The 18,377-nt window shown below is 40.3% G+C and overlaps 1 protein-coding gene across 1 annotated transcript in view; it reads left to right on the top strand.

The window, feature by feature from the left end:
- itgb5 (integrin subunit beta 5) overlaps positions 1-6,710 on the top strand; it is an 86,258-nt gene extending 79,548 nt beyond the window's left edge. The window contains exons 13-15 of the mRNA XM_062972232.1: positions 3,076-3,192; positions 4,915-5,081; positions 6,174-6,710. Of these exons, the coding sequence (XP_062828302.1) occupies positions 3,076-3,192; positions 4,915-5,081; positions 6,174-6,269 (380 nt within the window). The 3' untranslated portion in view covers positions 6,270-6,710. The remainder of the gene's footprint in view (positions 1-3,075; positions 3,193-4,914; positions 5,082-6,173) is intronic.
- Positions 6,711-18,377: the final 11,667 nt, after the last annotated feature.

Below are 18,377 nucleotides of genomic sequence, written 5' to 3'. Positions count from 1 at the left end.
CCAGATAAATGACCTTGGAGGGCCACATCTGGCCCACAGGCCTTAGTTTGGAGACCCCTGATCTAGTGCCTCAGTTCAGCTGAAACTGTGTCTCCGTGGTAGGTTTGCAGCAGAGACACTGATTCTATAGCTTCTGTGACCACATTCTAGACAAGACATACAATATGGTTTGTTGGATCAGTTTTGAATATTTTCATATATTTCCCATTTAGGGGAAATGGCAAATGATCTGCCATATGAAATGATATGTGACACATTTAAAGAAGCAAATTGGATGTTGTTTAGTTATAAATTTTGAATGATGTCTATTTGTGGTACTATGAAATGAAAAATTTACAACACAACCTTGTGCATGATTACATGGATCCAAGTCTCACTTGGTTTGGAGGTGCTCACTCCAAAGTAGGCTTCACTAGGATTCGTGTTTTCCTCAGATAGTGATTTCTGTGTTAAGTATAGATTAGATTACTTCAGTTGTCTGTGGCACAATATGCATTACAAAATATGGCTAAGTATATGATTGATCTCTTCTAGATCAGCCTCTGCATTCCCATGGTGGTGACCTGTCCTAATGCAACCCACTAGAAAATGCTTAAAACCAGTGATGAAGGGCAGAATATACTTTAGTAAATAAACAATAAAACCATCTCCTCCACATTTCCATTCCACAGCTTGCCTCTCATTCAGCTGTTTCCAGAGATAAAACAATTCTGTACATTTTTAGAACACAAACTATGCAGTTTGGATAATATCTCCACTTTGTCAGCATTCTGCAACCATAATTCTTGCAGTCAAAGGAGGGTTCAGAGATGAAATATAAACAGAGCATGTGAGCTGTTGGCCTTCTCACCATTGTTTGTGTCTTCATGTCCTTGTGGCTGCAATTTATGTTTTGCTTTTACTCAACCTGCATTTTTGGCCTTAAATCGACTCTGTACTCTCTTAGTGAAACAAACACTGTAGTTATATTTGAAATGATCAGAGGAATCCACGTTTAGGAACCATGACAATTATTGTTTAGAGTGCATTTAAGTTCAGCTGCTGCAGTGATACAGCTAGCAGAGAAATGACCTGAGATCCACACATCTCCTTATGCCCATCCCCATGACAAAGCTCCATTTGTGGACAAATTACATTTTCTCAGTGTTGTTTTGTTGCATGTGGCGGGTAGGTAAATAAGGTAGACCTTTGCCATTTTCACTTGCTGGCTTTGAAATTCTTTGGCCAAAATAGCACCTAGAACTTTGTCCTGTATTACCTTCCATTATACAGTGGACACTTTCTTGGGCGTTTGGGATGGACTATTGGTTTTTTAAAGGCACCTCTTGCTACGATTCTGTTACAACACTGTTCACTGAAATTTCAGATATTGAAGCATAGCATGGCTATACTGTGAAAAATGTTTTTTATTGATTCTGTTGGTAGCCCAAAGGTTATTTGTAATGGAAAGTAATATATATGTAAATGTTTTGAATACTAATAATAAGATTGTGCAGTTCCATGTCAGTGCTAGAATTAGAAACCAGATGTTTTATTCTTCTAGGTCAAACAAACGCGGAAGAGAAAAACTGAAACCAATTTGCAGATATTCAGCCACTTGCTTACCTCATCTTAATATACTTATCACAGCACAAATTTCTATAAATCATACCATCAAGATTTTCAGTGCTGAGTTTTTCATTTCTCTTTCCCCAAAATGAATGGCAAAATAAGCTTATTTCTAGACAATTGCTTCTTCAATACAGACCAGTAGAAGGAAGTGAGACTTCCTTTTTCAAAGAAACATTTCCGAGTTCCAGTTTTGTTTGGCTTTCTTTCAGAGACATGTTAATGCATCTTTTAGTAGAATAGAGCCATACCAATATTTCTTTTGCAATATCTGAGTTTTCTTTTATCTGTGGGTTTCTCAATAATCAGGCATGAAGTTAACCAACAGCGTTGGATCCTTCTCCCACCTACTTTGTGTTAACAGTTTTTTTAAAATATAATTTTGGATGTTTGAATTGTTCTATAATAGGTTCCATATGTTCCAGCACAGGAAGCCTCTCATACTGAAAGGAATCCAGAGCCCCCTAAGAACAAAAATCCCAACATGCTCTTCCATTTCTGGGGCTAAAAATACATGTTGCCCTACACTGAACAAAAGCCCATCAAAACAAACAGAATAGTTAGTCATTTGGAACCCTTGTAATTTGAAATACAATTCAAAGTACAGTAGTCTCGGTTATTCGACATAAATGGGTGGGCAGAATGTCGGATAAGTAAAAATGTTGGGTAATAGGGAGGGACTGCTCACTCGCTGGCCTCCCCTTTCTGTCTTCTCCAGGCCCTGGTTCCCTCCCCACTCATCCCAGCGGCAAAGGCGCAGCAGCAGCAGCAGCAGCCGCCTTTGCCATCCTCCCTCACTTACCCGCTCACTCACCGGCCAGGTCCTGGTTCTGCCGCCGCCACCTTTGTCTCCCATCCTGGCTCTCACTCACCGGGCTGGGTCCCGGCAGCGGCGGCAGAACCAGGACCGGGCCCAGTGAGTGAGTGAGAGAGCGAGGGAGGGCAGGTGAGTGAATAAGAGAGGGAGGGCAAGCGACTGCTTCTGCTGCCTTTGCCGCCTTTGTTGTTTGCCCTCCCTCTCTCACTCACCTGCCCTTTCTCACTCTCTCACCGGGCTGGGTCCTAACAGCAGCAGCGGCAGAACCAGGACCCAGCCCGGTGAGCGAGCGAGAGAGCGAGGGAGGGCAGGTGAGCAAGGGAGAGCGGCAAAGGTGCAGCAGTGGCAGAAGCAGGAGTCTGGCCACCTCATCCAGGCTCCTGCTTCTGCCTTCACTGCCGCCTTTGTCACTCTCTTTCCCTCACTTTCTTGCTCACTCACCAGACTGGGTCCCAGCAGTGGCGGCAGAACCAGGACCCAGCCCGGGGAGTGAGGGAGGGAGGGAGGCCCCGGGCCTTGGATAATACAGAGTGTTGGATAAACGGAAGTCAGATAACCGAGACTCTACTGTATGTCGCAGTATACTAGCCTACGATTGTATGTCCTTCTGTTGCGAAAAGGCATACTGCATTTTCTTAATTTTGTTCTAGAAACCGATGACCCGCACTCGGTGCTGTGTGCCTACCCAGTGAAGGACTGTGTGATGAAGTTCACATATTCAGAACTTGCCAATGGAAAGACCAATATCACCGTTCTCAAAGAACCAGGTAGCTTTCGTGTGTCATGAGACACGGAGAATCAATACTATAGACTCTGTTATGCCATTTCTTTTCCACCACAAAAGGGTTACTTGATGTTTCAGGGGGTTTTTTAAAGTATATTTTGGACATGATTGCGAAATATCTGTACTTCCCACTGTAATTTGTGCACTTCTGTTGTTTTTACTAAGTTGGGGGGATAGAAATTTTAGATCTTTGTATCATCTCACTGGAGGAAAAATATACAGAAATCGGCTCAGGGAGACAGGAGTGGCCCATAAAGTTTTGAACGGAAGGGTGAATGCCAATTGAGAAGCACAAGGGACATCTTACAGATACCCAGAAAGGGATGGATGACCTATTGGAGTTTGCATACACAGTTGCCAGAAGACAAAATGTGAAACAATTGGCGCTTATAGACTCCACACCCATCCCACATGCTGGTTAGGCTTATGGCTGACTATGATCAGAGTGAAAAGGAATTTAGATAATTCAAAATATAGAATAGCAGTCCAAGAACTTTTGTAGTTTCACATTAATTTCTTGATGCTCATACTTGGGCAAACTAGAGTTGGAGTTTAGGCCAGAGATCAAAAGCCGCCATTTCTACTCCTGTGAATGGATTCCATATTCTTAGCTTTCAAATGCCCCTCATAAATAATTGCTTGTAGAAGAAATTGCCGCATGAGAAATAAGTGCATATGAATGCCAAACAAATGCACAACATGGAAAGTTTTCCTTCTTTCTGGTCCAAGGAACAGTCCTCCCTGTGTTGCTGGAACTCCCGGCACAACATAATATCACGCTGTTCATGGCTGCTTCTTCACTAGTTTTCCTAGTTGAATGGGGATTCAGGATGGGTAATGGGGCATGGCAAACATAATTTCCCAATCCAGTCCAACAGCAGAAGCTGCATGTGTACACGTTTAAAAAAAAAAAGAAGAAGATCCTAATGACTCTACTTTTGAGTAGAGAATTAACTTTGTGGCTTTTTATATATTATAGCTGTATTATCAATTTGCTTCTGACATGATAGAGGAGTTAGCCCCTGCCCCCATCTTTGTTCTGAAGAGCATCACTTCCTAAAAAAGCTGTAATCCATTAATAATTACTGGTAATCGTTTTTGGGAAATGTGGCCTCCATTAGGACTTCAAATCCCATCAGCTAGATCAGTGACTGCAGGCTTCTCTGGAAAGAAACAGTTGAAGCCAAGGGAAACTGTACTAGTCCCTGGAAAATGGTGTCTGTGTGTGTGTGTGTGTGTAAATGATTATTCCTTACATGGGGAAGCTTAAAAAGCAATGAGTTGGTTGAGAAATGATGAGAGCTGCAGCCGAACAGCAAGAGTACCACTTGTTCCCCAAGTCAGGATTCGATAGTTTTCAAGCCAGGGTTCATAATAACATCACATTACTATAGATGTAGTTGTGCGAACTTTGGGAATTACTGATGTAGTTGTGTGAACTTCAAGACTGGTACCTGCAGTTTCACCTTCCCACTCTTGACAAAACATATCATCTCTAGGAATTTTCTTGTCCTCCAGGGTGACTCTATGCTAACTTATGTGAAAGTTCCTTATTTCAGTAGGGTTCACTATTATCCATGGTTTTCTGTTTCTGTGGTAAATTTTTGTAGATATGTGGGCTGTACTGTAATTTGCACTTGATTTGGGATCTTTTGTTGGTCTCAGTGCAGATAATAAATAGCGCTGTATTTCTTTTTTGTATCAGAATGCAGTACAGCCCCTGACGCCATGATGATCTTACTAGCAGTTGTAGGCAGCATTGTCTTCCTGGGCCTTATCCTCTTGGCCATTTGGAAACTGCTGGTCACTATTCATGACAGGCGGGAATTTGCAAGGTTCCAAAGCGAGCGTTCCAGAGCAAGATATGAAATGGTAAGAATGGCTTATGAGGAACCAGGAAAGAGCTTGAAAAGGTGTAAATATTCAGAGTTGAAATATGGACATATACTGAAATCAGAAATATGAAAATATGCTGATTGGGGAACAAAAGTCATAAGAAATAGCCAGTGTTTCTTTCTCCCCCCTCCCCCACATTTGTTCAATTGGGCAGTATTATCCCCCAATTTTCTTTTTTTGGGGGTGGGGGGTGGAGTTGTATAAAATAAAAAATAGCAGGTGTAAGGTATCTATGAATCTCAGAGGTCCTGGGAGAAAGTGCCGCTCCTGTAAGCTGCCTACACTATAATACACAGAATACTATTGTCAGAGACTAACGAAATAGCTCATTTGAAAGAATAAACTGGCTCCCTTTGGACCAGGCATGGGCAAACATTTTTGCCTTGGGGCCACATTGTGGGCCCGACCGAGAGGGCCAGGCTGGGAAAGAGAGCGGCCAGGCACGGGCTGGTTGGGACAGGCCCAGAAGGAAGAGAGCGTGTGAGAGAGTGGGGCTGGGAGGGGGCAGGACAGGGCCATGGTCATCCTCAGGTTGTCCTGGCATAAGGACAGGGATGCTTGCCCCATCCTTATGCCGGAAGGAAAACGAGACATGCAGCAACTGCTCCCATCCTCCTCCCCCAATCTTCGCGCTGTTCTCTCGGCATTATGCTGGGAGGAAGGCGAGACAGGCGATGGTTGAGAGAGCTCCGAAGTGCTCTCGGCTGCTGCATGCTTCCTCAGACCATCTTCTCAGCATAAGGACAGGGCTGCTTGCACCGTCCTTATGCCAGGAGGAGGGCGAGACATGTGGTGGCTGAGAGCACTCCAGGGGGCTCTCAGCTGCTGTGTGCCGTCCTCCCCTATCTTTTCTGCTTAAGGATGCAGTGGGCCACTGTGTCCTTATGCTGAGAGGACAGGGAAATGAAGAGGGCCTGAGGTAAGTGCCCAGGGGGGCGCATCAGGCCCTTGGGCCTTACTTTGCTCATGCTTGCTTTAGACTGTTTTAGTGGCATTTATTAGTAGTTACTTATTTGTAAAGTTGGTAATCATTGTTAAAACACTTTGATATGATTTTCCTTCTCTTAGGCTTCAAACCCTCTTTACCGCAAGCCCATTTCCACACACAGCTTAGACTTCACATTCAACAAGCTCAACAGGACCTATAATGGAACAGTTGACTGATGAGAATTCTAGAAGATGATGGATAAGAGAAATGGGAAGGTTTGATCATTGCTTGGCTTCCTCAGCGCTTCCCTGATGGACAACAGATTCTCTGCAGGGGGACAGTATCTTAAAACGAGGCTTGGCCATCCGGCATGGGTTTTTATTTGCACGTTAAGGACAGAGAGACAGTGCCCCATCTGCTCTTCATATCTTTAAGCCATTCTCGTTCGCCTGGATCCCTTTTGATGCCTTGGAAATGCCAGAAATTCAAACAGCGTGCCATATTACAAGCTTCAGCCATCTGTCAGCATGACAGGGTATACAGGTCCTACTGATTGGGACACTGTATTGCTGACAGTGTCTCGGGGAACGCTAGCATTGGACAAGCAATTTTTTCAAAACAGCTTGGTGTTACTATTTTAGAATAATTTTTATAAAAAAATAAAGCAACTGCACATATATGTGTTGTTAATATCATTTATTCCCTTTTCTCTTCACAAATGCAACTCTGTAGAAGTAATACCTCTGGATCCAAAGAGCTCCATCTAAATTTAATATTTAAGAATAACTCCCAACATTGAAGAGATCAGAGCAAACTCTCTGGTTCTGTTTGACATTAACTAAATTCTCTTAGTTATATTTAATACCACATTGTAGCCAGGGTAGGTCTAAGTGAATAAAATGATTCAGTGGTCCTAAACTTTGGAAAAATAGGCTAGAATCTTGCTGAGGATTTAGGAATGGCATAAATACCATAGTTATGGTACTACACAATGAATCCTGCCCAGACCCTCATTGCCAATTCCCACTTGCTAGGAAGCAGACAATGAAACCAACAGAAACAGGGTTGTCTGTTTTTCTGTACCTTGGGAAGCAACTAACTGATGCTACTCTTTATCAGAAATGATCTACGGTGCATTGGGTAGAAGTGGAGTCCCTGTCATAATTCTTTCTGCGAGTGAGGGATGGGACTGTCAGACACCTGCTTCCCAATAATATGGGAATGGACCCCCGCGTCAATCACAGTGGCAACTTTCTGGTACATGGGGACTGGGGGAGATGGTGGCGGGGTAGAAAAATAGTTACTTACTTACTTACTATCTTTATGGCCTCTACATAGCTCCCAAAGGGTACACTGTGAATATGAAAGAGTAATTAGTGTGTAACTCTAGGTCCTAGCAGGGGTCTCCAAACTAAGGCCCGTGGGCTGAATGCGGCCCTCCAAGGTCATTTACCTGGCCCGTCCTAAACTTTAGACTTAGGGTTGACCTAAGTCTGAAACAACTTGGAAGCACACAACAACAAAAATCCTAATTTTGGACTATTTCACCATAGTCCGGCCCCCCAACAGTCTGAGGGACCATGAACTGGCCCTCCACTTAAAAAGTTTGAGGATCCCTAGAGTCTAGGCCATGCATTCATAATGGCCTAATATGATTCTGAATGCAAAAAAAAGCTTCAAGGCAAGAATAAGGCTTAGAGTGAGTGGACATCCAGTTGTTGGTCTGCTACTTCCACTGGTCTTAGCTAGAATAGCCCAGGAGTGCTGGGCATTCAATCCAACATAATCTTGAGCCGGTTTGCACAGCCTGCAGCCCTCCAGGATTTTTGGACTTCAGCTCCCAGAATTCCTGGTCATTGGAATAGCTAGCTAAAGTTTCTGGGAGTTGGAGGCCCAAACATCTGGAGGGCTGTAGGTTGTGCAGGCCTGATCTGGAGGGTGGGATTCCTATCTCTTCTCTAAATGAAGAATGGAAAATACCATTCAAACTGGGGAATTCAATGACTGGGAAGTAGGAAGTATGGAAATGCTGCTCAAGAACAATTTTATTCCACATAGCAAAAGGTCAGACTACAAGGCACTTGAATATCTAAGTGATCTATCCACCAAATAACAATCAGAGAAATGTGACAGCAGAATTTTTATAGTAGAATCTTTTTTTTAAAAAAAATAATTTTTATTGGATAATTTGCAAAAAGTGAAAACATACAAAACAAGTTAAAAAACGGGGAGTTACAGTGAGGGTAAGCAGGTCAGGGAGGGGGGGGGGAAGACAAAATCAAAAGGGGAAGGGTCAGGGTTGGGAAGCAGAGGGACAGGGAGGGGAGGGAGGGGGCTGTTACGATACAAGACTTCCGTTCTTCCCTCTTGTATCGACGTTAGATTTTTAACTTTTGGGTTAACTTTCTTTCTATAACCCGGTTCGTTTCTGCACACTTCTCTGTTGAAAGTACATATCTACTTTGTCCCAGTTTGTCTTCTTTATAGATTTTCCTCTAGTTTCTTTCAAATACCAAGTTAGTTTGTCCATATTCTTTATTTCATGTATCTTCTCCATCCATTGCTCCAGCTCTGGAATCTGTTCGGACTTCCAATGTTTTGCTAGAGTTATTCTAGCCGCTGTTGAAATATATGTAAAAAGTTTATCATCATTTGTGTTCCACCCTATTGAGGTGTCCACAATACCTAGTAAATATAACTCTGGTTTTATATGAAAATTTTTTTCCAATATTATTTGAGTCTCTTCATGAATTGTTCTCCAAAATTTTTGAACTTTTTCACAGGACCACCATTGATGGTAAAAAGAGCCTTCATGAACCTTACATTTCCAGCATCTATTCCCGTAATTTTTGTACATCGTTGCCAATTTTTTAGGGGTCATATACCACCTATGAAAAATTTTCAGCCAGTTCTCCTTTAGGTCCCAAGCATATGTGTATTTCAATTTCTTATTCCAAATTAGTTCCCATTCATCAAATTTTATTGGACGGCCAATATTCCTCGCCCAGTTAATCATACATTGCTTTACTGATTCGGTTTCTGTAGACCATTCCAATAAAAGATTATAGATCCTCGATATCTCATTCTTTCTAATTTGTAATATCCTATCCCATATTCCTTCTTTTTCACAAAATCCCCTATAACTGTCCTTCTTAAATTGTTCTTTAATTTGGGCGTACTGAAACCAAGTTAAATTCCTAAACTTAATTCTCAATTCTTCTATATTTTTCATTATGTATACACCTTCGGATTTTTTTAATATGTCCTTGTATCTTGGCCAGACTTTCCAACCTAGAATATATCTTTGACTCGCTTCCAATGTTGAAACCCACAGGGGTGTTTTACTATAACATCGATCTTTATATCTTTCCCATATTTTTATTAACGAGGCCCTGATAAAATGGTTGCCGAAGTTCCTTTCTACTAGTCTCTTGTCTTGCCATAAATAAGCGTGCCAGCCCCTGCGAAGGTCAAACCCTTCTAGTGTCAATATATTTTCATCTGTCTGGTTTATCCAATCTTTAACCCATTTCAGGGCGCACGCTTCATAATATAATTTTAAATTCGGCATTCCAAAGCCCCCTCTCTTGTTTGCATCTGTCAGCACCGTGTATCTGATCCTTGGTCTTTTATTTTTCCATATAAATTTAGATATATCTCTATTCCATTCGGTAAAGATTTTTATGTTCCTGATAATTGGTAAGTTTTGGAATAAGTACAGTAGTTTTGGCAAAACATTCATTTTGATAGCTGCTATTCGGCCTAATAGAGAGATATTCATAAATTTCCACTTCTCCAGGTCCTTTTGGATCTCCTTCCATTTTACTTGATAATTGTTCTTTAACAGTTGAGAATTCTTTGCTGTTAATATAATACCTAAGTATTTAAGTTTCGATGTTACTTTTATACCAGTAGACTCTTGTAATTTTTCTTGGTTTTGTTTAGTAATATTCTTGGTCAAGATTTTTGATTTTAATTTATTTATTTTTAGTCCTGCTAGTTTTCCAAATTCCTCTATTTTATTAATCCAATTATTTATTTGATATTTTGGTTCTTCAATTATACAAATTATATCATCTGCGAAGGCACGGATCTTGTACTCTTGACCTCGTATTTTTGTTCCTTTTAAATCGTGATCTTTACGAATCTTGATCATTAAAGTGTTCAATGCAAAGATAAAAATAAGTGGTGACAGGGGGCAACCTTGTCTTGTCCCCTTTTCTATCTTAAAAGGCTCTGTCTGTTGTCCATTAATCAATAGACTCGCTTCCTGTTTATTATAGATTGCTTCAATAGCGTTCAGAAATTGATATCCTATATCTACCTCTTTCAACAGTAATTTAAAAAACATCCAATTCAAGTTGTCAAACGCTTTTTCCGCGTCTACCGCTAGTAGTGCCATTTCTTTCTCATGATGACATTCATAATATTCAATTATATCAACTATACATCTTAGATTTTCACTAGCGTTTCTACCTGGTAAAAAACCTTTTTGCTCCGGACCTATCCAATTTTGTAAGAATTCTTTAAATCTATTTGCAAGTACCGATGTGAAGATCTTATAATCTGAGTTGAGTAAGGAGATTGGTCTGTAGTTTCTTAGGTCAGTTAAAATTCCATTTTCTTTTGGGATGGCAACTATGTCTGCTTGGGACCAAGATTTCGGAATTTCCCCCTTTGTTAACACCTTATTCATAATTCCCTGTAGATGCAATATAGATTCCTCTTGTAATGTCTTATAAAAACATACTGGAAAGCCATCTGGTCCCGGTGCCTTATTCGGTTTCATTGTTTTTAACGTTTTCCTAATCTCTTCTATTGTTATTTCTCTATTTAAACTTTCTCTCTGTTGCTCTGTTATTTTGGGGAGTTGCAACTCTCCTAAATATTGTGATATATTGTCTGGGTTTACCTCCTCTTTTTTATACAGTTCCTCAAAGAATTCTCTCGACACCTCTAATATTTCTTCATCCGTTACATATGTTTTCCCTTCCCTAGTTATCTTAGTTATATATTGTTGCTGTTTCTTTTTCCTTAATTTTCTTGCAAGCCAGATTCCCGGTTTGTTCGCATTTTCAAAATTGTGTTGTTTTATATATTTTAGTTGATTTGCCATATTCTCTAATTCCAGTGTTGTTTTCTTACTCTTCCAAAAATTTAACTCTTTTATTTTATCCGTATCAAGCGGTTGTTTTTTCAGTTGGTCTTCCAACCCCCCTATTACTTTCATAATGTCCTCTATTTCTTTGTACTTCTTTCTGTTTTTTTCCACTTTTTGTTGAATCAAATGTCCTCTCATAACGGCTTTAAAAGCGTCCCACATTATCTGTTCTTTTATATCTGGTTTGTTATTGAATTCGAAGAATTCTTTTGCCAGTTTCTTGTTCTTATCTATATCTACCTCCAATTTTAGTAAATTTTCATCCATTCTCCATTTGTACCTATTTCTTCTTTTATTTATACTAATAATGATAGGACAGTGGTCAGATTTGTCTCGAGGTTGTATTTTTACCTCTTCTATTCTGGTGCATAGTGAATTCGAGAGCCAAATCATATCAATTCTTGCCCAGGTTTTGTGTCTATCCGAATAAAATGTATAGTCCCGTTCATTTTGGTTATGATATCGCCAGGCATCTTGTAGGTCAAATTCCTCTTTTAATTTTATAAAGTTGTTTGGTAGGAGTCTCGCTTTTTCATAGCTCCTACTCTTAATTTTCTTACTAGTATCTAAGTTGGAGTCCACAATCCCGTTGAAGTCTCCTAAAAGAATCAAATGATCAAATTTTACCTCTGAGATATGTTTCCTCAATTCTCCTATAAACTTTGTTTTAGGACCATTCGGAGCATATATATTACAGACAAGAATAATTTGATGGTTAAGTACTATTGTTGCTGCTATATATCTGCCCTCCATATCTTTGAATTGTAATGTAGGGGAGACTTTTTCTTTAATGTATAATACTACCCCCCTCTTTTTAGTTGAGTCACATGAAGTGAATTCTCTTCCCAGTTTCTCATTAACCAAATGTTTACTGTGTTTAGCTGCAATGTGGGTCTCCTGTAAAGCCGTGATGTCATAATCCTTTTTCCCCAATTGGGACATTAAATTTCTTCTTTTAAATGGCGAGTTCAAACCGTTTATGTTGTTAGAATAGATCCTTAAATTATTTATAATCTCATTCTTACTCGTTGTTGTTTTCATGGGGATTGTCTGATGTCGTCTGCGCTTTGTCTTCTTCCAATTCCTGCTCTTTTTCCAGCACCATTTCCTCTTCTTCTTCTTCCGCTTCCTTATCCTCTCCTTCTTCTTCTTCTTCAGAACCCTCCTCTTCTCCCTCATCCGACACATTTACGAGTTTATAAAATGAGTCCATTTTTGACTTCTGTTTTTCCTCCGAATGATGTCTCGCTCTTTTAGCTTTCTTTCTTTTGACTGAAGGGGGAGTAGTTTCTGAGGGTGTTTCACTTTTTTCTTTTATGTACCTCTTATAAAACTCCTTAGCCTTGTCTTCTGAGGTTAACCAGTGCTTATCTTCTCTATATGAAACCATTATTCCTTCTTTTTTCTCCCAGCGGAATCTTATTTTCAACCTTTTCAGTTCATCAGTCAGGAAAAAATATTTCCTCCTTCTATTTAATGTTGCTTGAGGGAATTCTTTTAGTACGATCACTTTTTTGCCTTTGTGGTATAATGGATTTCGACTGTTTTGAATCAGGATTTCGTCCCTTAACCTTTTTTTTACAAAGTGGACAATAATGTCCCTCGCCACTTTGTTCCTTCTAGAAAAATTAGTCTGAACTCGGTAAATTTTATCAATCTCATTGTCCATATTTTCTTCTGTTCGTTTTAGGAGGTTAGCTAACAATTTAGTTATCAGCTGGCGAGTATCTTCTTTTGCTTCCTCCTGTACATTTCGGAAGCGTAGTTGGAACTCCCTCTCGTTTTGTTCAAATTTCTCCTGTAATTTTTCTAATTTCTCAATTTTTTCATTTTTTTGTTCAAAATCATCCATCTTTTTTTGTAAGGTATTTTGTTGTTTGACTAATTTCATATTTTCCATTTTTAAATTATTAATCTCCTTATTTGTCTTCATCATTTCCTTTTTCAACAATCCCATTTCTTCTCTGAATTCTTTTTTCATTTCTAGAAGTTCCTCGCATATTTCCCTTTGTTGTGTGGTTTGTTTATCCATTTTTGTTTGGACTTCTTGTTGGTACTCATCCTGCTTCATTGCCAGGCTCTGAATCTCTTTCAAAATGTCTCTCAAGCTGATCTCTTCTGGTTGTGATGGTCTTCTTCCTGCAATCTTGCTGTTGTCCACTTTTGGTCTTGTTCCTGCCATCTTCTTATATCCCTCGTCGTCCCACGTCGTTACCACTTTCCTCCTCGCTTATCTCTTTCCGTTTTCCTCCTCTGTTCCCGCTCCTTTCTCTGCGTTCGCCTGTCGAGCCTTAAGTCCTTGCATCCAATCCCCACTTACTTCTCTCCTTTCTTTATTGGCTTTCATGCAGGGCTTCCTTATGAGTCACGTATTTCACTGTTTTATGTTGTTTCGCCCCTTTTATTTTCCCGGGGAGGTTTATTAAACGTTGTTAATACTCACAGTTCTGTTTCTATCGGTGTTATGGCGGAATTTCCTTCGGTGCACCGGGTTCAGAGAGCACTTCCGCCCGCTTTGACGCCGTAGGCAGCTACTTCCGCCCTTATTCTACCGGATATTCCCGCTTGCACTCTGTCTGAGTGAGGATTTCCCCTCCTCCTTATGCAAATTTGGGCAGCTGTTGGCTTGTTTTCCCCCAGGGAACACCGTAGACACAACACCAGAGGCTTCAAGGTCGCTTCTCCCGGAGTCTGGGTGGGTTACACGTTCTTTGTCGGTCTCAATCTCGTTAAATTCTTCGTTTAATTTGTCTTAGGTTGTTTTCAATTCTCACTATTTTCAAAGTTTATTTTTGGACAAACCAATCTCCCATATAATCTGATGGTCTAATAGAGCCAATTCAGTCACCGTATGTGTTCAAATATTGTCCAATACCACCTCCGGTATATATATTTAGGATCATATATTGGTTTCTTATGCAATCTTACTGAACCCGGTTGTAACGTCAATTAGAGGAAGAACTCACTATTTATTTAGTCGCATCGCTGCTCATTTCTTTCTGTCTTTTATCTTCTTTTATTTTAAAATGAGCCCGGTCGGCAGTAGGTGCGGGCTTTCAGTCCGCTGCCGCTTCTGCGATCCGCGATCCCCTCGCTTTCCCGGATCCGTACACCTCCGATCCCCAAGAGGTTCGGCTCAACGGGTGCTGGGAGCCTTGCGTCTCTTCTCGCCTCGATCCACGAGAAGAAGGGGAGCTGAAAGCTCAATCCCGATCGCTTACCAAGCGGTGGTCCACTGGAACTCACAGAGGACCCGTCCTGCCGCCATCATGGCTCACCCGGAAGTCCCTATAGTAGAATCTTTTTAATGTTACTGTTGTTCTGTTAGTCTCAGTGCAGAAGAAAGCATGAAACAAAATAGGCTTATGTTACTGATTCTCACTGTAGTGCAAACAATCATATAATCGTTTTGCAGGAGTTTTTTGAGAAAAAAACCCACATTGTTTTGACTTGGATAGTTTGCCCTGCAGCAGTGCTAGGCCACTTTAAATTGCTATTACAAACCTTATGTGTTTCTTATTTACTGCTCAATTGTTTTAGTATTCCATTTAGGCTCAAGGCTTTTATAGGTCTTTGGGGAAAATGTACCAAAATAGATGCACTGCATATAAAAATAGATCAAATTATATCCAGGTGTTGTTTACAAAGGAAAGTGGGATAGAATTTGTGAAATTTGCTTCTAAATCACATCAACCAATTTCTTGCAAAATATGCGTAAGTAAGCCACTATGGAATATATGATCTACAATACGAAAGAGCAAGTGTTTGGCTACTAGCAAAGGAACTTTACCTATAAATTATTCCAGTGGAATATTTTATTTTATTTTATGAGTTTGTAGTCAAGAATATTATGGCTTCACTGTCATGAAAAATCATGTAGCTTACTGAAACAACCATTCTGGCAGCAAATATCCCTGGATCACAACAGCAGATGTTCTATAACTAGAGGTGTATATTGTTCAGCCACCTAATTGTTCAGAATTAGTATTTCTTCTGAATTATAAAAAATCAACATAAAAATAATTTAGGCATTAGTGTAGGTCAAGTAGTGATTACCACTTGAGCTCTTCAGTTTCACTGCGATTCATTTGTTTTCATCTACATTATTATGCAAATAAGTTCTTATAAATTCTGACCTAGTTCCCATGTTCCTATTACAATCTGGATGAACAGCTGGAAGTATATGTCAAGAGTGTAAACAGTCAGAGCATAAACTAAGAATTCTTCACAAAGAGTCACCTGAATTGGGGATTGGTGGTGGTGGGGAGTTTTCTCATAATATCCTATCACTGACTAAAACCATGTTAAGTAGGAAGGTTCAAATCTAAAACATAATTATCCGTATGACTGCTGCAACCTATTAGTAGCATCTCTTGGAATATAAACTGAGAAAGCGGGATCAGAAACAAAGTAAGAAAAACTTAACCTCTTATTTTGTTAAAACAGAGCATCCCAATTCTTCATTTATAACTGAGTTTCTATTTAAGACATTCCTTGTTTACTTACTTTATCCCTAAGGAGGCTTTAAAAAACATCAAATCAGCGACTAGATTCACTCACTGCAGCCAACTGATACAGGAGGGAGTCCACAAGGCAACACTTGGTCCAGGACTTCCACAAAACTAGAGCTCACTTGGTCAGCAGCTTTAGCACTACACCAAAACAGTTGTAGTAAGTTTTCAAGTTGCCAAGAGGAGCTGGAAGTACAATGTCCAACCCTTTGTAGCAGACCCAGTGGTGGCTTCTTTTTCCAGAACCCCACAACCTCTGTATCTCTTCCTCTTCCTTTTTAACTTCGGCCCCATCTGCACTGCCCATTTAATGCAGTTCAAAGCAAACTCCCACAAAGAAAGCCCTGAATGTGCATCGACATTCAATGGTTTATGTAATCACCATTCGGGCCTCAATCTGGTTCCAGGATTTCCTGTGTCGTCATCTGCATGGCAAATTTACTGCATTAAATGATCAATGTAGATGTGCCCCTTGTCATAAACCTGTCTGCCTGTGTTCTTCTCCTTGTCCAATGCATACTCAGCTGCCCCTTTTGGCAATGTTCATGCTGTAGCCTAGATGATGGATAAAAATCCTTGAAATGGGAAGTGGTTTATAGGACATGAACTCATAGCAGACTCCCAGTTGCCAAACCACGAGAAGAGAGGATTATATCTGTTCTGTGCCATAGTACTGACCATGCTAAAGCAACAGAAAGAGGAAAGCACAACTAGGTCATCCTTCCAGGCAGGCTAGTTGTTTTGCTCCCAAAAAATATCAAGGAAAACCTTGCAGGAAATCATTGTGGAGGCCCATAGTGCCCTCTGGCGGACAGTTGTCTTCGATTCAAATATTTTCAGTCAAAAAGAATTTGTGAAATAAACTATTTTGAGATTTAAGATGGATCAGTGTGACATTCAATTTAGAACCGCCCTAATTCAATTCGTATTTGAACTGACTATACTATGTTTGTCTTTTTACCCGTCTAGATGGAATGTGAAGCTATAACAGCTCTTAAAGAAGAGATTAACCCTGACAAGTTACCGATAGACAGCATCAGTGGATTTTGCCCTTGGTACCACTAACGTCTGTTTTCTTTTTCCTTTTTGCAAAGTAGAAAATAAGTTGTGTTTTTTTTTAAAAAAACCCAGTCATACTAAGCATTAAATTATTATGTAGGATGACAGAATGGTAGACACTAGGGAGGCTGGGATACCAATGGCAGCTAAATCAAAACAACCGAAAGCCATGATTGGAACTGAGGGGGCAAACAAGCTAGGATAAGGAGCAGAGTAGCAAGGGCTCAACACGTTTAACTAGGACACCCTGCAAAGATGGCACATCCCTCCCCTACTTTGGACACACCATTCTGGATTCCTATTATCATCCCTAGCAGCAAATCCAGGGTTTGTTTTTTTTAAGGAAGGGGATGGAGAAGGAAAGAAAGCAAGGTAATAAGGTCAAGGGGGCAGAGGGCATGATCCCCCTTGGCTTCATTACCATTTTACACATGGCTAGTGAATGCTATGAACAAAGATCTGCCTGATGCCTTGGAATAATTTAATGGTGAAAAAAGGGTTTTTTTTTGGTTTTTGTGTGTGTGTGCAAAATCAACTATTTCCCCATCCAATTGTATATTGTATGTGACATCAAAAACATGTTAATTCTGGAGAAAGATTTATATCTTGGGGGGGGGGGGGGCTTTGTCATACATCTACCTCCAAGAAGTACTTTTGTGCAGAAAACATTAATTTTAGTGCAGGAATTAATTGTTCGGCTTAAAATACTATTTTCAACATAGAAAATGCTGTTTCCAGCACATGTACAAAAAGGGCTGTTTGCAATGTAAACCAACATGCAGAACAAGTTCCAAAATGCAAAGTTAGGAATAACAGTTCCAGATTCAAAAGCCCTTCCCTAAACTAGAAATCTCAGGACTCTAAAGCAGGGAGCCATAGCCATGAAAGTGGAATAATAATGTTAGTGTAGTATGATATTGACACAGTTTAAAGAGTAAAGCAAATAAGCCAGTTCCACTCTTGTTTTATTTTAAACTTGAGCTTCATAATACTGAAAGCACATTTACCAAATCCATTCTCCATACACAATGATGGCACTGTGGTATCTCTGAGTTCCCTGTCTCCACTCCATGGATTCCTGGGACTGGAGGCTTAGGGTGGCGTATTTAAACTTCTCAGCCAGAAAGCTTGAGTTTCTTGCTTTCTCTCCCAAGTTGGGGGGAGTCTTTCCAGTGGCTGCTCCCACCCTCTGGAAGGCCCTTTTTGGGGGGATAAGTAGACCTTTCCCTGCTTCCCATTTCACCAGTAGGAAAGGAGGTTTTTGCTCAAGCAAGCTCTGAACAATAAGCAACAGAGCTTTTTAGGAGGAGATAATTGTATTCTTTGAAACTTATGTATTTTTAAAACTGTTCAAAACTAGTAGGGCCAGCTAATTCCATAACACATCTGTTTTCTGTTCCGGATGGTTTTAACTCAATCCACCATGAGTTCTAAATCCACCCAACACTTTGCCTGCACCAGTACATGAATCCCATGGGAAAATGGTGCTCCCTTATGTATAGTATTCCTCTTGAAAATGACGTACGGCAGTAACTTCCTTCCATCAACTGTAATGGCAAGCGTTAATCTGTCTGTAATCTCTCATGACCACTGGTTTTCATGATGAGACTAGA

The sequence above is a fragment of the Anolis carolinensis genome, chromosome 1 (assembly GCF_035594765.1).
Source record: "Anolis carolinensis isolate JA03-04 chromosome 1, rAnoCar3.1.pri, whole genome shotgun sequence".
In the NCBI taxonomy this organism is placed as follows: domain Eukaryota; kingdom Metazoa; phylum Chordata; class Lepidosauria; order Squamata; family Dactyloidae; genus Anolis; species Anolis carolinensis.
Note: the sequence above shows the minus strand (reverse complement) of the source record. Positions and strands in the feature narration are given on the sequence as shown.